This window comes from Chironomus tepperi, unplaced genomic scaffold, assembly GCF_022539635.2.
Source record: "Chironomus tepperi strain 1889 unplaced genomic scaffold, CSIRO-AGI_Ctep_v1 contig_298, whole genome shotgun sequence".
Lineage (NCBI taxonomy): Eukaryota > Metazoa > Arthropoda > Insecta > Diptera > Chironomidae > Chironomus > Chironomus tepperi.
In genome coordinates this window covers 205,834-226,857 of record NW_027226420.1, presented here as the reverse complement: position 1 = coordinate 226,857, position 21,024 = coordinate 205,834, and the positions used below count along the sequence as shown (strand labels likewise).

The following is a 21,024-nucleotide window of genomic DNA, read 5'->3' as shown; positions in this document are numbered from 1 at the left end:
AAAAATTTCAAATTTGAAAAACCGTTACGAATATTTGACATGCTTACTCACGTTGTGCAAATCTCACATCCAGTAAACTAATTTTATCTTATTTAACGGAATATTACATGCATAAACAGGATTATTCTAGTAGAACAGACAAATGTCAAAAGATGTAATCAGAAAAAATTAGAATCAAGTAGATTTTCCGCTGGAAAATTTGCGGAACCAGACATAACCGAATTTGATATTCAAATCAAAATATTAAGCACAAAAAAAAACTCTTCGCCATCACAAAAACTTTCTAAGAGCTGTAAAATTTTTTAAAAAAAAATCTAGTAAAATGGGCAGTGAAGTTTTCATGGTTCAAGCTCCTTTAACAAATAGTGGTACTATAATTTATGGTCGTAATAGTTTTAGCTTTTGCTGTAAGGAAATATGCCATTTTTCGGCGAATGAAAATGGAACGACTAAGGTAAGTTGACTGAAAAAAAGAAAAAGAAAATTCCATACGTTTCCTGCTTAATAATTGATTTTTATTATTACTTCCCATTAGTTCCAAAATGTTGAAATTTCATCAACTGGACCAACTTTTGCATACATTCTAAATGGAACTTGCGGATCAAATGAAAAAAATGTCTCAATTTCTACAATTTTTGCTGATAATAAGCCTGAAAAAGGACTTTCAGCACTTGATCTCACTAAGTATGGCTTTCCCCAAGATGATTCATGCCTGACACATAGTTTATTAATTTTTTTATCATTTCCAGACTGGTTCTTGAACGAGCTGAAAATGCAGACAGTGCTGTAGATGTTGTAACAAAATTGATTGATGAATATAATGAGGAGGTGGCTGCCGATGTGTCACCAAAATATAGCTTCTTCATTTGTGATATGAATACTGCGTATGTCTTAGATATTTTTGGAAAAGTGTGGGCCGCTGAAAAAATTACGGAAGCATTTCGTGCATTTAGTAATGGATTTGGAGTTACGACAAAAATCGATAAAAAATCTGAAAATTTAGAAGATAAATTAAAGGATATGGGATTATATGATGGCAGTGGTGATCTCAATTTTAGTCAGGCTGTTTCAATGACTGCTTCGGAATCGAAGTGGCCGTGTGATGAGCCAACGAGTGGATTTTCAGCACAACAAATGTTTGAGGTACTCAGAAGTTCTGAGGCTGATAAAATTGCATCAAGTTTCGTGGGTGTCTTGAAGGAGTCAATTTCTGTTCATTGGTTTACTGGAACTGAAAATCCACGCGAATCAGTCTTTAAGCCATTCATATTTACATCCAATGTACGCATTTCTCCTTTAACAACTATTAAGAGTGATGAAGACGAACCGTTATTACGCAAATTGCATGCAAATCGTAAATGGGACCAAGTTGGTGATTTATTGAAATCTCTGGAGAAATCATGCGTAGATGAGGTTGATGGGTTTGCAGACAATGTTCCAACACCGGAATTGGATGAATTATTAAAGGATTGTGTTGAGGCTGAAGTGAAATTTTACCGCTAAGTAAATGAAATTCAATGAATGCTTTCCATTTCCTCCGATAATTGTAGCATTTTAAGCAGCAAAGCATTTCCAAATCTAGTAATGCTACGAAAAATAATGACTGTGCATTTGAATACATTATTATATATCGAGTTTCGAGATCATTACCATTGATTATTTATTGCTTATAAGATTATTATTACTTGATTCTTTTTATACACATCCAAATGTGAAGATCCTCCTAACTGTATTACTTACTTTATTTATATTTAATTAATTTTTATATTTTATGTGCACCCAATCGAGTCATTTACAAGTTTGTCACATTTATTTTATATATCATTCCATGACTGAATTCTTAGAATTGCATATCCATTCCTATTATTATTAAAAATTTGTCATTTTCTGTTCCTTAGTCAGACATACTTAAGAATCATATAAAGATTTGCTTCAAGCTTAGCTTACTTCCTTTTTGAGAGCTACTGATGATATAATTGATATTGAATATATGCTTGAAATCATGATTATTATTATAAAATTTATAATTACTGAATATATGCTTTATACTGTCTGCATGAATCTCAAATAAAGATTTTTTGAAACCAAATAAAATTAACGAATTTTTAAAATTCAAATTAAACTGAAAGCATCATAGTTTATTATCCTTTAAAAAAGCTGCGCCATTTTTCTTTCTTTTCGAATTGACTGGTGTTTTGAAGTAAAGGTAATTTTTTGCTAAAAAAATAATTTTGTTAGAAATAAGTAGTTTAATTAAGTAAATCGGTAATAATATTGAAGTTAAACGAGCAAACAACAAGAATTTATTAAATGTATATCCAATTTTATTGTATTTATGCCGCAAATTTGTGAAATAATTTTTCACATGGTGGAAAAACAAAATTTTTACAAGTTTCCATCATCACTCACCTTAAAAAGTCTTTATTAATTAAATTGTAATAGTCTTATAGAATATCTTCCAGAAAGTTGAAAGATAATTAAGTTGTACATGAATTTAAGGGATATCTGTTAATTTTCGTGAGTGATTTTTTGAGGCAATAATTTAAACAAGTTAGCAAAGAAAGGAGTTATTAATTAAACTAAAAGGTGAGTGATTATAGTATAATCAAGAAGTCATAATTCAAATACAGATTTCCCTAGAATTCGCGTGTACTTGAGCAAAATAATGGTAGCGATTTGTCAAAAAAATGATTTAGTTTATTCTAACCTCAAAATACTGAAATCTGATATTTGGAATTATGACTATAAAAACTAATAATTTAAATGTTCCTTTATTTCTTTTTAGACTAAAGTTACTCAAAACATAAATCAATCATGCCACAAAATGAATATATGGAACGTCACCGTAAATTATACGGTAGACGATTGGATTATGAGGAAAGACTCCGTAAGAAGGAAGCAAGAGCACCTAAGAAACGAGCAAAGGAAGCACGACAATTGAGAGGAATTAAGGCTAAATTATTCCAGAAAGATCGTCGCAATGAAAAGATCCAGATGAAACGTAAAATCCAGGCACATGAAGAGAAGAAAGTTAAGAAACAGGCCGAAAAGGTTGAAGATGGAGCATTGCCAACATATCTTTTGGATCGTGGCGTTCAATCCAGTGCTAAGGTCTTATCAAATATGATTAAACAGAAGCGAAAGGAAAAAGCTGGAAAATGGGATGTACCAATTCCAAAAGTACGAGCTCAATCAGATGCTGAAGTTTTCAAAGTTCTAAGAAGTGGTAAGACGAAGCGAAAGGCCTGGAAGCGTATGGTCACCAAAGTCACATTTGTTGGAGAGAATTTCACACGAAAGCCACCAAAGTTTGAGAGATTTATTCGTCCAATGGGTCTTCGTTTCAAGACAGCTCACGTTACACATCCAGAGTTGAAAGCAACTTTCCATCTACCAATCATTGGAGTCAAAAAGAATCCAAATTCAGTAATGTACACAAGTTTAGGTGTAATTACAAAAGGAACAGTGATAGAAGTGAATATTTCCGAATTAGGTTTAGTGACACAAACGGGTAAAGTTGTTTGGGGAAAATATGCTCAAGTGACAAATAATCCAGAAAATGATGGATGTATTAATGCCGTTTTGCTCGTTTAACTTCTCTACGCCTTTTTTATAAGTTTATGAAATTGCTGTAATTCTTAAGGAATCAATAAATATTTTAACAAATATAATCAAATTTTCTATTTTAGCAATAAGCAACACATGCTTGGAACAAATGGAACTAATCATTTCTATTTTTCTCTAATTATAGACACACCATGCAGATCTTCGTCAAAACCTTGACGGGTAAGACCATTACCCTCGAAGTCGAGCCATCTGACACGATTGAAAATGTCAAAGCTAAAATTCAAGATAAGGAAGGAATTCCTCCAGATCAACAAAGATTGATCTTTGCCGGTAAACAATTAGAGGATGGACGTACATTGAGCGACTACAATATTCAAAAAGAGTCAACACTTCACTTAGTGTTGCGCCTTCGTGGTGGTGCCAAGAAACGTAAGAAGAAGAATTACTCAACACCAAAAAAGATTAAGCATAAGCGCAAGAAGGTCAAACTCGCCGTCTTGAAATACTATAAGGTAAGCATCATGTAACTTGTTGATATTCAGCTTTACTAATCTTGAACTTCCTCAATAGGTCGATGAAAACGGAAAAATTCACCGTTTGAGACGTGAATGTCCTGCTGAAACTTGCGGAGCTGGAGTTTTCATGGCTGCACATGAGAATCGTGCATACTGTGGCAAATGTACATTGACATTTGTTGACAAAGAATAAAATGTATTTTCCATCTTAAAATCTTTTAAAATAAATGAAAGATCCATTTATTGAAAATTACTTTCATGTTATGCCTTTATTTATTCAAAAATAATATAATTAAAATTAATTTTACAGTAATTTAATAGATCAATTGAAGACATTGATGCTTTGACGAATACGCCTTAATTCGTCTGTTATTTCCTTTGTCTCTTGCGTTCCCTGTTTTGTGTAAAGTGCATTTAAACTGGCTGATATCAAGTCTTCCATCTTGGCGATTGTTCTCCTCCTATATAATTAAATGATAATTAGTAAATCTTATAACCATAAAGTTATATCCATCACATACCTATTCTTGGACAGTGAAAGATGTTTCTGGATTATTAAACTGAGTGCTTTCTTGACTGATCGAATTAAATACAGTTCATCATGTCCAGAAAGCCATACTCGATCGTTTGCTGTCACAATTTTAGTATAAATATCCAGCATAAGATCCACATCTGCATTAATTTTGAATAGTGTTTCAGGAACTGGTGATTGTTGCAGTCTTAATTGGAAGCATCTCAATTCAAGCTCTCCTATTAAGTAATCTGTGGACGGAAAGGTTAGGATTAATTTTGATAAATCCTGAGGATTAAAGCTAAATCCTAAGATTCAAATGCTTACCCAAAGGAAAACATGGACTGACACCGAATTCGCTAGCTAAACTTTGAACTTTCGACAATAATCTCTGAGCTTTTTCTGTGTTACTTCCGGGTTCCTCAAGTTCTTTGTCTAAAATATGACTCCATACAGAATTAATAAGACGTGCTTCATTATGATGAGACGAGTTTAATATCGTCAATTGACATTCCCACAGATCAAAGTTCTCGGCAAAATCAGAATACAATTGAGTCATGTTGAATAATCTGATGTCTAAGCTTCTTACTGCTTCTCTAACTTGTATTGGATCAATATTTCTTGCAATATCGCCACTTGATAGAGTATCGTAAATTTGTTTCTGAATTTGTGCTACTTCAAGCTTATCCTCAAGATCTCTAAGCATTTCACCATGATGTGATGAATATCCAATTGTGTCACTTCTCATTGACATAACAGCACGTGCCAAATATTCGATTCTCTTTGCCAATGGAATCTTTTCACTATGAAGTGTTGCTAATTTATCAAGTGTTTTAGCAGCTGATGAATGCTGTCCATTTCGTTCAAAGTATTTCCATAATAAATCAGCAAGTTGGAGATTAATTGGCGTCTGTGTGACTGATCGTGATAAGAAGTCACCCAATGAGCTGTTTGTAATACTAAGCATCTCAACCAATAAATTGTTAAATAACATCCATTCATAGACGGCAACATGAAGTAACTGATCTGTGGATTGTAGAGCAACATTTAAAATATGTTGAAGTTGTTGACTCATACTTTGCTGTTGCTCATTATTTCCAGGTGTTGCAATGTTCCTAAATACAAATTGAAGCATGTTCTTGACTTCCTCATAACACTTCATTCGATTACTGTACGCAAAATATCCTTCTTGATCCTTAACTTGCATTTGATTAATGTCAAATGGATAGTTGTTCCTGTAGAAATGAAGAGCTGTCTCGTTTGGATCTAGCTTGTTTGCAAATGTTGTACATAGCTTAATAACTCCTTCATAAAATCCAGCCGCTGAAAATTGTTGACAAATGTTCCCAAGTGGAAGTTTTGGAGCTGCCTGAATACACAGTTCTAGTGCTTTTAAGAAACTTTCATGCTTCTCATCCTCATTGACACAATTTTTCGATAATTTTAAGATTTCTGTTGCTTTATGTGACACAGCATCTTCATTTCTATACAATGTTGGACATACTTCTCGTAACTTTTCAGATATCAACTTGACACTTGCATTATCATTGAGGTATGAGTTGATTATTGTCACAATTAAAAATGCACATAGGTCATTTCTGATGGTAATTAAATCACGGAAAGTACAAGTTTCAATAAGTTGTCGTTGCTCAACTGGAAAGTTTCCCAACAAAACATGCAATTGATGCTCACAGAGAATCTTCCATAATGAAATGACTTCACAGACATACTTGATAAAATTAAATAATGCATCCAGTGACTTTTTCTCTTCCGCAAATGCTTCCTCTTTCTTTTGTGGATGTTGCATTTGTTGATTACTGGATCCAAATCCATTGAGGATATTTCCTTGAGTTGTGGCCATAAATGAATTATAAGCATTTGGACTAAGGATGTTCATACTATTCTTAGCAATTCCACCAACTGTATTCGATTCCAAAAATGAACGGATAGCAAACAAGTCACAAAGAATTTGATTACAATCTTGGATGGTTATTGTGCTTGACAATTTATTATCAATGCATTTTCGATTCCAAATTGGACGTAAAATCCTAGCAATATGAAGATAAAGACCGCCATGCTTTGCTGAATATCTTAAATTAAATAAATCAATTTGTTGTGTTTGTTGGAGGAATGAAGTACTTCCTGCAATTTGTGTTTGTTGCATCATTGTCTGCTGTAATGGTTGATTTGGTCTTGATGCAGCATATGGAGTTGACATAAACATTCTTGGGATATTTTCTTGTTGCTGCTGATTAAAGAAATAAGGTTCACCGCCATAACGGAAAAATGCTTGCGTTGCCCACATTGCCATTTCAGTTCCTCTCATAGATTCCATACAGGATAAAAGTAAACTTGTTGCACAGCTTTCTGGTTCACTTTGTAATTCAAAGAATGACTTCACAGCATCATTATGAGCTCCGTGACATGACATGAACAACTGCTGTAAAATGTCAACAGGCTTAAGCAGTTCCATAATATGAGCTCCTTGCGATGTCAATAAAATTACTTTCTTAGGTTTTTGTGCATCTTTTAGAGGATATTTCAATGACAATTGACTTCTATCCTTAACTTCAGCAACTGCCCATACTGAACCATCTAAATGCACAATTGTTGATGATTCTGTAAGCATTCGATGACCAGAATCGGCAGTTATTAATGGACTCAATTCGGAGTGTAAAAATGGCTCGGAGCTTAATGACCATAACAAATCTTGTTCCTGTTGAGGTGTTGAAATCATCAATACAGAGCCTGAATTATAATACATAGAATGGACATTCTTTGGCTTGCCATAATTTGTATTTGGTGTATATCCAGGCGCAAGACGAACATGTTGTAAATTAAGACTTTGAAGTCTTTGGGATTGTTGTTGCATTTGTTGTGGATCCATCATAGTATTAAACATTCCTGTATATCCACCAAAATAGAATCGAACGCCACTTTGAGTCACAGCAATCATGTATAAACTTGGATGTTCATCACGTTCAAGCACACAAATATCAACAACAGGCTTGAAAATTGAGGAATCGACTGTCTTGATGTGACATATTGCTGCATTTGTTATGTCGTTTTGTGATAATCTCATGACGCGTCTTGCTGAATTGTCTTGTAAATCCCAAACTTCAATAGCTCCTTTCTCAGTAAGCGTATACAGTAAATAACGTTGATTGTCTATCACAATTTTCATTATGGCATCGTCCTACACAAATAAATCAATTAAATTTAATGTTAATTAACAAAGTTTTTGGACATACCGTGAAGCCCTTGAGAAATCCAGGAAGAACATACGATAAAAGTCCTTGAGAATGATTAATTTTTTTACATCTCTTTCCAAGCCAATTTGATTCCGCTTGATAGCTAACTTCATAAAGACATCCATCTCGTCCACCAAGAAACATTCTTCCATCGCTAGTTCCTTCAATGCAAGTTATGGCAACATTATCAGTATTTAGTACAAAAATTGGTTTATTCATTAACTGCATCTCTTCAAAAGAAGACGAAAGGAAAGACGGTGTTGTCACGGACTTTGTAGTATCGCCAAAAGTAACTCCCAGCACGATAATTTCAATTGGAGTCGTCAGAACCAAAAGATATTTGACATCATTTATAAAGACATTTGGTTTCGGTTTTATCAGTCCGACGCTTACGATTAAATGATTAAGACCGTCAAAATATGCAACGTCTCGTGAGTGCTCATACGTCCATATCTAAAGATATTAAGGATTATTAAATCATTGTTAATTAATTACGCAAATTTACATACATAAATATCGGAATCAATTGTAAGCCAAGCTCTACCAATTTCTGGAAATAAACCCATTCTGCAGTGGCATTTGATATCTGTAAGAGAATAATCAGATTGGTTTATGCTGGATAATCATAAAATTTATGCTGCATTTACTTTTAAAGTTTTCCATAATTTCATTTGGTATTGGAATTTTGTTGAGTGTTCTAATTTGCTGCAAATCCTTGACGCGTCCTTCCGTCAAATTTGATAAATCCTGATAATCGAAATCATTTAATCCACTGAATCCTCCTTGCCTTTGAAGAATTCCCTGAAATTAGACCATATTAAGCATAAATTTCCGGTAAAATTCACATTCGAGGTTAATATCATATAAACATAAGCCGATAATGTAGAATCTAATGCTGATTGCCTTAATTAACGTTTAGTTTAAGTAGATAAACTATAAAATTGCCAATAAAGCATAATTCAGCATCATTTAATGTCAGTTTGAATGTAAAAATTTCTAAAGAAAATTTAAAATACCTCCACAGAGATTTGCTGGTCTCTTTTTTCATGCTCTTCCATCATGTTTCCAGCGATTTCATAGTCAGTGTATATATTTGTCTCCGAATTCATCATTTCTATAACTTTTTTAACTAAATTAATAAGAACTTCTCTTTAAATAATTTTAAATTTATTCGTTTGAATAAATTGTTTACAGTAATCGCGCAGCTCGTGCCCTTTAAGAGGTTCAGAATTTCAAAAAAGTGTACGTTAACAGAAATTCTTTAAAAACTTTCAAAATTATCCAATATAATTAATGACAAAGTAAGCTTGTACAAAAGCATTGAAAATAAAAGAAACTTAAGTAAGTATTTTCATCAAACATACTCAAATATTAGAGCTAATACTTGACATTGTCGGTTTTTTAAAATTCTAGACCCCTGTTTTGGCGCGAATTTGAGACTGTAATTGTTTAAAAACGTGATTATTTAATTAAAATGGAACTGGAGCCAATATACAACTGGACTAAAGATTACTTCAACAAACATGAAGAGGAGTGCTGTAAAAAGCTGAAGAATGGATTAACAATAGAAGAAAAAATCGAATTAAGAAGTAATCTTCATTTTAAGCAAAACAATTCATTAGTTTTGTTGAATCACTTCATGATAATAGATATTAAGGAACCAGAATTTTACTGTGCTGAATATGAAGTTACTCAGGCAGATGGAACAGTGGCAGTTAGAAATGGAAAATTTTCAGATACGCTTAATATTATGGATGATGAAACTTGTGAAGATCCAGCAACTCATTTAGCTGAAAGACAAATTTACTTAATTACGGAATCAGATAGTAATAATTCATGGATTAAGGATTATAATGCTGTGTCAATGAATTCGAACAAACGAAAGATTGAAGATACTCAAAGTGAGCGGACCTATTTGTTAAAAGTGTATGATTCCACTGAAATTAGATTAAATCAGTTTGTAGAAGTAATTGGATTTCTACAAGCAAATGCCAGTATCCAAATTGATAATATGGAACAAGATGAAGATAATGCTGTAGGTGATTTGCCTGCTTACACAATTCACGCAATTTCATTTGTAGAGATGGATCACAATAATCCAATTGTTATTCACGAGCCTGAATGTTCTCAAGAGCATGATCAGTCATTGGAAGAAATTAGACAAGACCTGATGAAATTATTTACACAGTTCCTATTTGGAGATGAAGTTAGTGCTCATTATTTGATGTGTCATCTCATTTCCTGCATATATGCGAGAATCAATGATGAAGCTCTTGGAAAATTCTCATTAAATCTCATAACTCGGGCAGTTCCTTCAGAAGTCATGACTGAATATGTCAGAAAATTGTATAATCTTTTTGAACTTCTCGTACCAAATTCATTGTACTTTCCAATGACTATTGAGGGCTTAAACACAACTAGGTTTATACCCAGAAAGGATTATGTCACAAATAGATTAACCACAGGTGTCTTACAACTTCCAAGAAATACTCACGTGATTCTCGATGAGACAAAGCTTGAAAATGGACGATTAGATGAAGCTGGATGCACTGCTGTGAAGAATCTCTCAGATCTTATTCGTAATCAAAAACTAGATTATAATTTTCAATTTTATGAAATTCCATTCAAAACGGATATCCCAGTATTAACAATTAGCGAAGGAAGGTCTTTTTTGCCGGTAAGTTCTTACATCATCAGTAACTTAGACTGTAATTAATACCTGTCTCGATTTTCAGAGTGATTATGCAGTTCCAGTCAAACCTATCGATAAAGAGTCCATCAATCTTATCAATGAGCATTTTGCAGCAGGCATACATTACATGAGACCTAAATTAAATGCATACAGAAGATACCTTACCAAATGCCGATTACAATCATTCGATATCAATGATGATGAAATTAAAATGATCGAGTCTGATTTTGCAAAAATGCGTGAACATAACAGCAATGTTCAAGTTCAACAATTGCATTTGTTATTGGTGCTGTCACGTTTAATCGGAATATCAAAAGGCCTACAACGTTTAGATGTTGATTCATGGGAAACAGCAAAGAGACTCGAACTAGAAAGAATGGATCGCATGGAACACAACACTGCCAATGAACCCTAATTTATTAATAGTACCATTTTTTTGTTATTCTATAATCTTTTATAAATCTTTTTTTTGCATGAAACATTCTAATTAATTTATTTAAAATATATCTTTCAGTTTGAGAAAACTAATTCCTTTTAAAGTACAACATTTTATTAAATCTTTTTTCATCATTTATGCTCTGAATAAAACGATTTTTTAAATGTGAATTATATCTACATTCTTTTAAACTTTTTTTTTATTAAACAAAATTCCCAGCCGATTGCTTCTAGTTGATCTAATTGTTTAGTTTTCCTTGCTGATCCCTAATTATATGAGCAGGAGGTTTGGAAAATCAATCCGTAAAAATTTAAATTTAAATCTAATCCCAAAATTAAATCCTAGGATTAAAATTCTTGGACTAATTTGGAAACCTCCTTAAAATATGAAAATCTTTAATTAAACTTCCTTTTCTATGATTTCGTAAACTTCCTAATCTGTTTCATGAAATTAAAATAAAAATCTATGTGCCAAGTGCAAAACAAGGTAAGTTCTATGTACTTTCTATATCTTTTTACAAGCTTTAATGATTATGAAATTATTCTCTGTGTACGTGTTGTGCTGTGATTTATTTGTGGGATATTCATACAAAAAAGAAATTAAATTTTTAGCTTGTTTAATTTAAAGGCAAAACTTTATCAACCGTTATTTTTCAAATTTTTATAAAGCGTTGCTTTTTCAAATTTTGGCCAACTGTTATTTTTTCAAATAATTTTTGGACGTTATTTTTCCAAATCTAATTTGAACGTTAAAGTGAGCTTCAAATTTAATTAATTCTTGTATGAACATCCCCATGGGATTTACTATTAAAAGAGCTTTGTTTTTTGTTATGTACTATAATTATTATTAAGAAAAATAAAAAAAATGGAAGTTCTGTTTTGATTAAATTTCCTAAAAATTTGTTCTGAAATTATTACTTGATTGACGGACTTAATATTTACATGCATAATAGCCAAAAATGGGGTTTCTCTTGAGTAACAAATTTGTTATTTCTTTTTTAATGTTCAGAAGGAACAAAACTTATGAATTATAACAAACATTCAACATTTCATTAATTCTTATAATCTTCTTCCTTTTTTTCGATTTTTTTTTGTAAATGAATAAAGGATATCCTTTCTGTAAATAAATTAAACGTGGTAAACAAACTAAAACATATAAGGCAATGATATTTCTGACGATATTACATGTCTAAGTACCCGAAACTTTAGAGTACGTATGGATCTAACTTGTCTAAGTACATTTATGGAGATAATAAAAAAAAAAACAACTTGTGATAAACTTAATAGTAACTTAATAATGGATGGATATATCAATAATAATAATTTAATGAATGCATCTTTCATATTCAGTCAACTAAAAAAAAAATCAATCTTTGGAAGAATTAACGTATCGCAAAAAAAAAATTATAATTAACATTGTAAAAGATTGGGATTTTGCTCATTAACGCGACGTTATGACGATAATTTTGATACTGATTTATTCAATAAAGGTTGTTCGGCTTCATTGTCGGCATTATCATGAACATCCACAGAATTCTTTTGAGAATTTGAAAAATTAATTACGTGATTGCCCGTCGAATTGCTTTGTGTGAATGTCACTCTTACGCCTGTATCCAAATCACTATGTAAATTACTTGAATGATGTGCATGAAGGAAATTTTGTTGAGATGTTGGCGATGGTGCAACACTTGTCGGTTTACTCATTCGTGGTGAATTTAAATTCGTATGAACAGCACTGTCATCCTCGTCTAGTGAGTGTAGAAGCTGTAAATGGATGGAAATTTGAGTATATATCCTTAAGACTTATCATTCTATTTACCTTTTCCACTTCATCGTCAATAGGATCATTGCTATGTTCACCACCCATCCTTTTTGATTGTTCCATCAACGTGGCACGCTTTGCTGCCATGAAGAGAGATCGTTTGACAACAAGATAAACAACATCAGTAAGTGCTTTTACTGAATAATCTGGTATGAATGTATGACGAACCAATGCGTCTACATTAAGTGATTGTAATGATCCCAACACTTGACTTGACGGTTGATTGACTTGTTGCTGTTGTGGTGAATCAATTCCGATATTTTGAACTAATGCATGTAATCCAAAATGTGTAAATGGACCGCCCTCAAACATTAAATTCTCTCTACCAATTGTCACTTCGACACGTCCTTCTAATATCATAACAAAAAAGTCAACAGGCTTGCCTTGTTGGAAGATATACATAAGCGGGTCATTCTTCCTATTTGCCTTATTTTTAATATGACGATAAATATCTTGATTCAACAATCGTCTTAAAATATTCTCGGATATAGATTCCCGCTTAAATGGCTCCAGTGCTATTCAAATGAGAGGAATTTTGAGTTATTTATATGCTTATTAATATTAAATGTCATTGAATTGTGTGATTTTTATTAAAACTGTATTCACTCACTGGTGCTCAAAAATTGGAAGGTGGCCAAAGTCAACTGCGGAGAGATGCGGACATTCTGTGTATCGTTACGGCCAATAAAACACGAGAAATCTTGCTTCTGTGGTCTAGATCTCCGGTTCTTGGTACGATTATCTGTTATCCGATCTGTCTCATCCTGGATATAATTTAAATGTGAGTTATTTGTTACTTAAAGTCATTTATTGTACTTACCATGATCTCAGCCTGTATCAATTCCTCAATGACATCTTCCAGCGTGACTAAGCCAATCGTTTCATAGAAAGGATCGCCCTCGCCGTCATTATTAACGCGATGCACGAATGCCATCTAATATTACAAAGACAATTCATTAAGATATTAATTAAAGCATTAATGGATCCACTTACATGTCCCTTATTTCCCTCCTTAAATTGCTTAAACATCACATCAAGTGTCAAATCATCAAACACAAAATGACAAGGATTTTGATAAAATTCACACAAAGTCTTTAATGGAGTATTATCATCTGTATCAACAAATGCTAAATCCTTTATGTACAGTAACGACAGAATATTCTTACGATCATTCTCATATACAGGAATTCGGGAATATCCTAAATAGACAATCTTATTATTATAAATACATCATAAATTGCTGTAATAGTTACCTGAATTCATAATTTCTGATATTGTTTCAAAATCAAGTATAGCATCTATTGGAAGCATGTATGCATCATCAATGTGAGTCATGATATCGCCGACAGTCTTTTTTCGCATCTCAAGGACACCAGAAATTATATTCACTTCGTCTTTATCAAGATCATTCACATCTGTAGTAACTTTCACCAATTCTTTCAGTCTCTGTAAGGTTTAATTGAGAATTTAGTTAATTATAGATTTAAAGAATTTTAACGGCTTTTTAGGATTTAAAAATTTACGGTTGTCAAAAATTCTTTCAAATTTTAGAAAACCGTTATTTTTTAAATTTAAAAAAGTCGTTATAATATGAGTGATTTCGATTACAAAGAAAGAAGTAATCAGTTGAGCACTTAAACTCAAGTTCAAATTGAAGAGGTGTGATATGCTATATAATAGCGTCATGTAATAACATGTTATCATTTTAGAATGTTTTTATCACATAGATAATGTATAAAATACCTCACGATTGTAGTAAGTTCCAATTTCTTCACCAAGCAAGTAATCCAATATTTTTGATGTAGGATAAGACAATGGAAATGTGAGCAACATAACAAATTTTGTTACTATGATTGTACGAGCTCCAACAGCTAAACCGTGTCGACTACATATAGCCTTTAAATGGATTAATAATGTGACATTGAAAAAAAATTCAACTGATTTATGTTAAAAATTTTATTAGTCATAAATGGATAATTTACTTGTGGAGTTATTTCGCCAAAGATGACAATCAATAGAGTTGAACAAACAACAGCTATCAAACCTGACGTAAGACTATCGAGTAATATTGTAAATGTAGAATTTACTAACACATTTCCTAGAAGAATACTGCACAATAGAAAATTTCCATGATCTCTGACTGGTTGAATTGCATGTGCATATTTCTTTTCACTTTCGGAACCTGTGAAATTTATTACCGTAATAAAAATATTAATTGATTGATGAGTTATTAACGATGAGCTCACTTACCTGTATTGCACAAAATCTATAAAATGAAATGATTTTCATGAATTATTGTCCATAAAATTTATACTATGCCTTATTACCTTTAAATCTGTCCTGTCCAAGGACATAAGACCCAAATTTAATCCAGAAAAGAGGGCCGAGAAGCACAAACAGACACCAATGATTAAAATATTAACCCACATTGGTAAAAATGGCTTATGACTTTTAAGTATCAACCATTCATCCATTCCTTGATGAAAAAAGTCCATTCCATCATTCGATGCACATATAAACAATGTCATTGATTCTTCGGGTAATTTTACATCCACAAGTACATTCAGTCGATCTTTCACAAAAGACGACTCATCTATCTGTGGAATCAATCAGAATTAAAATAAATTAAATTCTTTTATAAATTTGACATGTACAAATGATGCCTTACTTTCTGAGTGTCTGTAACAATTTTATGGCATTTCTCTCCATAATCAAATGCTTCAGCCGTCAATCCAATCATTGTTTTATTGGAAAAACCTGTCCCAAACATCCGTAATTTTATAATTAAACCGGCTTTGATGATTGGTATGCCATCCTCCAGTTCTGGCTCCTTACCCGATTCAACTATATGATATCCCATAATTTTTAAAGGATCATCAGTTTGTCTTTTTACAACATCATGTACATTGATACTTTATTTTAGATATAGAGGCAAAAGCATGAAAATAAGAAAAGAATCAATTAGATATAAGATTGAATGTGTTTACTTCATTCATTGAGTTAATGTAAATAACTAAAAAGTTTGCATTTCAACACTTCATTCAATTTATTAATAATTTGTTTGTTTATAGGCATGATTGTTATGAAACCAAATCTTAAACATTCTTTTTCTTCTTTTTATCATCGTCATTCACAATCCAGTCACTACCAGAATACGAAGACTTTAATTAATAAGTACAGAAAATATTTAATATACTTCGTTGTGTATTTACAATATATTTTGTTTAAATTCTTTTTCATTCATCTGTAATGCTGATGAAATTGTAGCCTTGACATAATATTTAATTGTTTCTGTGCTGATTTAATTAAGTAATAAATACATTTCTAACGTATTTTGAAAATTTAAATTAGTCAAAAGTTGTTCAGTAATCTTTGACTTCAATTCATTTCAGTTCAATTTGAATTTTTGAAAACCGTTACTGAAGCATATATTTTGAATTTCAGAAAACCGTTAAATATTAAATTGGTAAGAATGTCATGTTGCCGGTCAAGAAATGCGAATTAAAATGCTACAAGTCATTTACGAACTGAAACATAAGCCCATGTTGTATCTAATTACATAAAATAACCGATAAATTAAACTTTGTGCTGAAAATATCGCATTAACAGCAAGAAAAAAAATAATAAATTGACTAATGATAAACGGAAGGCGGAAATGATACAATTTTATTAATATTGTTATATTTATATAATAAGAAGAGAAAGAGAAATACGAGAATGAGTCAAAAGAGAAATAGTAATCTGCATGTATGTTTATGATTGTTTAAACAAAAAAAAATCTTTTATGTTATCATTAATAAAATATAATTAGTCAAAAAAATGAAATCAGTCAAAAAACGTGACTGACGTGAAAAGAATAGCTTAAAAAGCTATTAGTTGGTCGCTAATTTAAAATCGAGTTTTTTTTCTTTCATTTCATTTGATAAAATAAAGTTTGTCAAGATACATACCTTAAATTATGAAAATTCACCAATGACACTTCACCTAAATGAATTTGTTCATTCGTTGTTCCTTCTTCGTACACACAAAAGTAATAGGAATCACTTCTTTTAAGCTTCTCATTGAAATTGATTTTTAAGCGAAACACTCCGTTACTAGTGCCATTATTGATTTTCCATTCAGGAAAAAACGCACTTTTCTGACATGAATCCTTGAATCTTGTTGGATATAAAAATACTGGTTTAATGACTGTTTCATTGAATCCTTTCGATTCAATCTCCAATATTCTTGTTTCTGCTATCACTCCATCATCATTATTAGATGTCTGCTGATACGTTATCACATAATTTTTGTCATCTATGATACTAGTTCTCGTCGATAGCGTAGATGACAAATCGGTAATGTGCACAATCTGATATTTATTATTGCGTAAATCATTATCTTTGTGATTATTGTTTATTAGTTCTGGTGCAACTGTGGCAATAAATAATGCACCAAAAATACACACTAACTTGACATTCTTAATAGTTCCTAATTTTTGCATTTCACGCTAGTTTTTAATTGAGTACACAAGATATTTGCTGCTGTATCTCCGCTGATCATATACTTAAAGCACTTCTAATGACTTTATTTTTTCTGATCACTTAAGATTGTATTCAATATAATATATATTTGTTCTAATTTTTGTACGATGAATTAAGGAAGGCTTTTTAATTAATTAATAATTGTATTCGTATAGTATTATTAAATGTATGAGAAAGTAAAGAAGTAAGGAAAACAAACGAATTTTTTTTTTCTTCTGCGAAAATTCTCAATTTATCATAAAACCTTCATCTTGATAGTGTTTTTGAGTATATTTTTGTCAACAAATCATGGATTTAAATTAAATAAAATTAATTAATGTCTATTTTCACGAAAAACTTGCACAAGACGAAAATTCTTTAATATTTTTTTTTCTAATAAGAAAAAAGCAAGGCATGGATACTCTGACTGATTGTGCCATGCACTCATCACTATAACTCTTATTTTTGACTTTGTTGCACTGTATATCCTTCAGAGAGCTTCTCAATTTATTTATTTTGACAGTAAATCAGCTAAAAATTCTTCAAAGCACTGAATATCGAACAAATTTGAAATAATTTTCGAGTGTCCATTCCTAGTTCGAGGGGCATTCAACTATGTAAATAAAAATAACACGTTTAAATTATCAAAAAGCCGTTAATTTTATTGAAACAAAAAATTAATTAGATTATTCATGGAATATCTTAAATGTTCTATCGTATGATGTTGTTGCGATATATGTAGAATTTTGTGAAATGTCCACGCTCATTACTTTACTATCATGTGTGATTGTCTTCAATGGTTGCCATGTTTTGCTCCAAAACTGTAAGAAAAAATTTGAATTATTTTTTTTTGACCCCTCTTTGCACGTTCTTTTGTTTTGATTTCAAATAATATTTCTGAGAAATTAAAAATTATTAATTTTCTAGAGAATTATGGCCAAACCAAAGAATTATTATATACGATATAAACGATTGGAACTAGAGAATTATGTTAATCATCCAGAGTCATGTGTTAAGAAGGTCCATAAAGTTGAGAAGCTGATTTTTGGCTCGAATGTAGTAAATAATTTTAAAGAATCAGTTCTGAGGATATTAAGTAGGAAGATTGGAAAGTATGACAGAAATCTTGAAGGTGTTGTGCTGGATTTTAGGAACACAAAGATTCTAAACATGCAAACAGGAATACGATATGACAGTGCATACTCAGTCGTTAATATCGAGACAAATTTCTACATTTTTGCACCAAGAAAGGATGTTCTTGTCGATGGAATTGTTAAGCACATAAATATCCAGAAAATGGAAACAATCATCTCAGTTGTTATCTACAGAGTCTTTAATGTTAAAGTTACATTTAAAGGATGTATTAAAAAGAATGACGTTCATCATAATAAGGAGATCAAGATCAGAATAAAGGAGTTCCATTTTGAGAATGAGATTCCATACATTGAAGGCGAAATGGTTGGAATGAGTTCAATGAGCAATACTAGAAAAGTCTTCGATGATATTCCTGATAGCGGAATCAGCGAAAGCAGTATACATAATGAACATGGAGATGACGACAGCGATAATGAAAGTGAAAAGTACGAACTAGATCAAAGCAGCATCAAGATAAAGCAAGAAAGAGAATCAAGCACTGAGCCATCTACATCAATTACCTCAACAAAAAGACATGCGAAAAGGAAGCTTGAAGATAATTATGATTTACCGCCATTAAAGAAGATAAAGCAAGAGAAATTATCTGATGACGATTCTTTACATAATCACATTACCACAAAGCATAATGATAGTGAAACTGACTATAATGGCAGTGCCAAAAAAGATAAAAAGAGGAAAAGTCAAGGGGAAATGAATTTAAGCAGTTCTGTTAATGATTTTAATTCTTCGACATGTAGCACGGACAAATTGCCAAAAAAGAAGAAGAAAAAGAAGCATAATGCTGAAGACGATTTTGAATCATCCCTACAAATGCTTTTAGACTCATCAATCACAATCAAAAAGGAGAAATGATGAATGTTAATTAACTTTTTAAAATTAGAAACTATTTTTGAAATAAAAGTTTTAATCCTTACCTTAATTGTTTTATCATAACTTGCTGTAACTATGAAATGTCCTCCATTCTTCTGATATTTGACATCGGAGACGATGTTCGTATGAGCAGGAATTGTGTACAGACATTGACGTTTTCTCAAGTCCCAAATCTGCAAATGATTTTTGGTATTAGATTTAAATAAATCCTCGGATTAAAGTTAAATCTTGAGTAATCTTACCTTGCAAGAATGATCTTCACTTCCAGTAATCATGTGATATCCATTAGATGAGAAATCAACAGCATAAATATTTCCCATGTGACCGTCTAAAAACATGATACAACGTCCAGTTCTGAGATCCCATACTCGACCGAAACCATCCAAAGCGCCTGTCAAAACGACACTTCCATCATTTTGGAAGGCAATGGCATGAACAGCTTTTGTATGTCCTTCTTGATGAAGAACTTCTTGTTTTTGTTCCAAATCCCACAATCTCCATGATGCATCATAACATGCTGTGCCTAAAAATCTCCCTGAAGGATGAAAAGCTAATTTGGACACGCGATGTGGCATATGTCCATTAATATCAGCTACAGATTCTTCACTTTTGAAGCTCCATAATTTAACCATTCCATCAGTTGAACATGAAGCCATTGAAACTTCGGAGAATCGATCAGTGCTCGAATTATTTCTAAAAGCAACTCCTCCGATTTGTGTACTATGTCCGCGTAAAGTCTGAACTAACTCACAATCAGGTACACTCCATAATTTACACAATCCAGACCAACTTCCAACTAAAAGAAGTGTTGATTCTTCGTTGAAATTACAAGCACTGATTGGACGAGCATCACCAACTTGTGAACATTGAGGCATAAGTGCTTGAATCTTCTTTTGAAGTTCCACAATACGACTTGCTTTTGTTGCACTCGGAATATTTGTTTGTTCTCTTGCTTCCTCTAATCGTTTCTTTGCTCTAGGCAATGAATAATCAGCAATCCATAATCGTGCAATTCTTAAAGTATCTGGAGCTTCATGGAACCATGTCTGATTTGTATCCTGTCCATCTTTGGAAGTTTTCTTCTCATCATCGTCTGGTCTCTTGGCGATTGCATTATCTCCCATCATAGACAATAACTCACGCAAACGGATTCTGCGATCAGCAGGTCCTTCACCGAATAAGCATATTGGCTCATTTAACTGTCTCAGGCTTTTCTTGATCTCGGCATCATCGGTGGAAACATTGATCTGCCGCGCTTTCTTTTTTCTCTCAAACTCTTCCAGAAGTGCTGTTTTATCCTTTTCACTGTAAAGTTTTAATTTATTATTATGAGTTTAAATACATTTTTGTTAATTTACTTACATTTCAAGCTCAATATCAAAATATTCAGGAATTTGTGTATTACTGGAAGTTGCATTGGATGTTGTTGAAGTTTCGGTCTCATTTTTCGCATGTCTCATGCGATTTTCCATGGTTTCTTCAAGCGTGCCATAATGTATAGTCTTTTGTCTTTTAACATAAACAACTTCATCTTCATCGTCAGACATGTTAATTAATATTTTTTAAGATTTCGGCAATTTTCAATTCAATTTTAAACGTTTGTTATTGTTTACTTGATGTTGAACGAATGTTTTTCGTCAAAGTTGTTGTTCCCCTTATCCAATCAAAACAATAGAAGCATACTCAAGATTCTACTTTGTCCAT

General features: G+C 32.1%; 8 protein-coding genes across 8 annotated transcripts; 5 read left to right on the top strand and 3 right to left on the bottom strand.

Moving 5' to 3' along the window:
* The first annotated feature begins 15 nt into the window (after nt 1–15).
* LOC139092382 (secernin-3) lies at nt 16–2,011 on the top strand. Its single transcript, XM_070642739.1, has 3 exons — nt 16–454; nt 536–684; nt 750–2,011. Exons 1-3 carry the CDS (start codon nt 323–325, stop codon nt 1,501–1,503), a joined length of 1,035 nt encoding a protein of 344 aa, XP_070498840.1. The 5' UTR covers nt 16–322; the 3' UTR covers nt 1,504–2,011.
* Nucleotides 2,012–2,159: 148 nt separating this feature from the next.
* On the top strand, nt 2,160–3,676 carry Ip259 (NSA2 ribosome biogenesis factor-like IP259). The gene is made up of 2 exons (XM_070642408.1): nt 2,160–2,206; nt 2,786–3,676. The coding sequence occupies exon 2, from the start codon at nt 2,815–2,817 to the stop codon at nt 3,592–3,594; it is 780 nt and encodes a 259-aa protein (XP_070498509.1). The 5' UTR covers nt 2,160–2,206; nt 2,786–2,814; the 3' UTR covers nt 3,595–3,676.
* An 82-nt stretch (nt 3,677–3,758) lies between these two features.
* On the top strand, nt 3,759–4,275 carry RpS27A (ribosomal protein S27A). The gene is made up of 2 exons (XM_070642657.1): nt 3,759–4,079; nt 4,138–4,275. Exons 1-2 carry the CDS (start codon nt 3,759–3,761, stop codon nt 4,273–4,275), a joined length of 459 nt encoding a protein of 152 aa, XP_070498758.1.
* A 46-nt stretch (nt 4,276–4,321) lies between these two features.
* Nucleotides 4,322–9,048, bottom strand: Nup154 (nuclear pore complex protein Nup154). The gene is made up of 7 exons (XM_070642407.1): nt 8,861–9,048; nt 8,492–8,645; nt 8,354–8,430; nt 7,845–8,297; nt 4,921–7,789; nt 4,604–4,844; nt 4,322–4,543 (listed from the first exon to the last, which is right to left on the bottom strand). The coding sequence occupies exons 1-7, from the start codon at nt 8,954–8,956 to the stop codon at nt 4,405–4,407; spliced, it is 4,029 nt and encodes a 1,342-aa protein (XP_070498508.1). The 5' UTR covers nt 8,957–9,048; the 3' UTR covers nt 4,322–4,404.
* Nucleotides 9,049–9,275: 227 nt separating this feature from the next.
* Nucleotides 9,276–11,127, top strand: LOC139092211 (mini-chromosome maintenance complex-binding protein). The gene is made up of 2 exons (XM_070642538.1): nt 9,276–10,521; nt 10,580–11,127. The coding sequence occupies exons 1-2, from the start codon at nt 9,319–9,321 to the stop codon at nt 10,949–10,951; spliced, it is 1,575 nt and encodes a 524-aa protein (XP_070498639.1). The 5' UTR covers nt 9,276–9,318; the 3' UTR covers nt 10,952–11,127.
* uex (metal transporter uex) lies at nt 11,045–17,654 on the bottom strand. Its single transcript, XM_070642537.1, has 12 exons — nt 16,744–17,654; nt 15,462–15,705; nt 15,121–15,390; nt 15,044–15,059; nt 14,776–14,975; nt 14,537–14,689; nt 14,047–14,239; nt 13,787–13,992; nt 13,614–13,727; nt 13,404–13,557; nt 12,791–13,308; nt 11,045–12,735 (listed from the first exon to the last, which is right to left on the bottom strand). The coding sequence occupies exons 1-12, from the start codon at nt 17,274–17,276 to the stop codon at nt 12,424–12,426; spliced, it is 2,913 nt and encodes a 970-aa protein (XP_070498638.1). The 5' UTR covers nt 17,277–17,654; the 3' UTR covers nt 11,045–12,423.
* Nucleotides 17,655–17,930: 276 nt separating this feature from the next.
* On the bottom strand, nt 17,931–20,962 carry U4-U6-60K (U4-U6 small nuclear riboprotein factor 60K). Its single transcript, XM_070642715.1, has 4 exons — nt 20,683–20,962; nt 19,563–20,625; nt 19,365–19,493; nt 17,931–18,116 (listed from the first exon to the last, which is right to left on the bottom strand). The coding sequence occupies exons 1-4, from the start codon at nt 20,865–20,867 to the stop codon at nt 17,982–17,984; spliced, it is 1,512 nt and encodes a 503-aa protein (XP_070498816.1). The 5' UTR covers nt 20,868–20,962; the 3' UTR covers nt 17,931–17,981.
* Nucleotides 18,166–19,363, top strand: Polr1F (RNA polymerase I subunit F). The gene has a single exon (XM_070642716.1). The coding sequence runs from the start codon at nt 18,229–18,231 to the stop codon at nt 19,300–19,302; it is 1,074 nt and encodes a 357-aa protein (XP_070498817.1). The 5' UTR covers nt 18,166–18,228; the 3' UTR covers nt 19,303–19,363.
* Nucleotides 20,963–21,024: the final 62 nt, after the last annotated feature.

What these genes read in the sequence shown, in the direction of transcription:
- LOC139092211 (XM_070642538.1), top strand. Translation starts at nt 9,319, where the DNA reads ATGGAACTGGAGCCAATATACAACTGGACTAAAGATTACTTCAACAAA. An exon ending in AAGGAAGGTCTTTTTTGCCG is followed by an intron (nt 10,522 to 10,579) that starts GTAAGTTCTTAC and finishes CTCGATTTTCAG; the next exon opens with AGTGATTATGCAGTTCCAGT.
- LOC139092382 (XM_070642739.1), top strand. Translation starts at nt 323, where the DNA reads ATGGGCAGTGAAGTTTTCATGGTTCAAGCTCCTTTAACAAATAGTGGT. An exon ending in ATGAAAATGGAACGACTAAG is followed by an intron (nt 455 to 535) that starts GTAAGTTGACTG and finishes ACTTCCCATTAG; the next exon opens with TTCCAAAATGTTGAAATTTC. An exon ending in TCAGCACTTGATCTCACTAA is followed by an intron (nt 685 to 749) that starts GTATGGCTTTCC and finishes TATCATTTCCAG; the next exon opens with ACTGGTTCTTGAACGAGCTG.
- U4-U6-60K (XM_070642715.1), bottom strand. Translation starts at nt 20,867, where the DNA reads ATGTCTGACGATGAAGATGAAGTTGTTTATGTTAAAAGACAAAAGACT. An exon ending in GTGAAGATCATTCTTGCAAG is followed by an intron (nt 19,494 to 19,562) that starts GTAAGATTACTC and finishes AATCATTTGCAG; the next exon opens with ATTTGGGACTTGAGAAAACG. An exon ending in GTTATGATAAAACAATTAAG is followed by an intron (nt 18,117 to 19,364) that starts GTAAGGATTAAA and finishes TTTTTCTTACAG; the next exon opens with TTTTGGAGCAAAACATGGCA.
- uex (XM_070642537.1), bottom strand. Translation starts at nt 17,276, where the DNA reads ATGCAAAAATTAGGAACTATTAAGAATGTCAAGTTAGTGTGTATTTTT. An exon ending in GAACTTACTACAATCGTGAG is followed by an intron (nt 14,240 to 14,536) that starts GTATTTTATACA and finishes TAAACCTTACAG; the next exon opens with AGACTGAAAGAATTGGTGAA. An exon ending in AGGAGGGAAATAAGGGACAT is followed by an intron (nt 13,728 to 13,786) that starts GTAAGTGGATCC and finishes TTGTAATATTAG; the next exon opens with ATGGCATTCGTGCATCGCGT.
- Ip259 (XM_070642408.1), top strand. Translation starts at nt 2,815, where the DNA reads ATGCCACAAAATGAATATATGGAACGTCACCGTAAATTATACGGTAGA.
- RpS27A (XM_070642657.1), top strand. Translation starts at nt 3,759, where the DNA reads ATGCAGATCTTCGTCAAAACCTTGACGGGTAAGACCATTACCCTCGAA. An exon ending in CCGTCTTGAAATACTATAAG is followed by an intron (nt 4,080 to 4,137) that starts GTAAGCATCATG and finishes CTTCCTCAATAG; the next exon opens with GTCGATGAAAACGGAAAAAT.
- Nup154 (XM_070642407.1), bottom strand. Translation starts at nt 8,956, where the DNA reads ATGATGAATTCGGAGACAAATATATACACTGACTATGAAATCGCTGGA. An exon ending in ACCAGCAAATCTCTGTGGAG is followed by an intron (nt 8,646 to 8,860) that starts GTATTTTAAATT and finishes GTCTAATTTCAG; the next exon opens with GGAATTCTTCAAAGGCAAGG. An exon ending in CAATTGATTCCGATATTTAT is followed by an intron (nt 8,298 to 8,353) that starts GTATGTAAATTT and finishes TAATATCTTTAG; the next exon opens with ATATGGACGTATGAGCACTC.
- Polr1F (XM_070642716.1), top strand. Translation starts at nt 18,229, where the DNA reads ATGGCCAAACCAAAGAATTATTATATACGATATAAACGATTGGAACTA.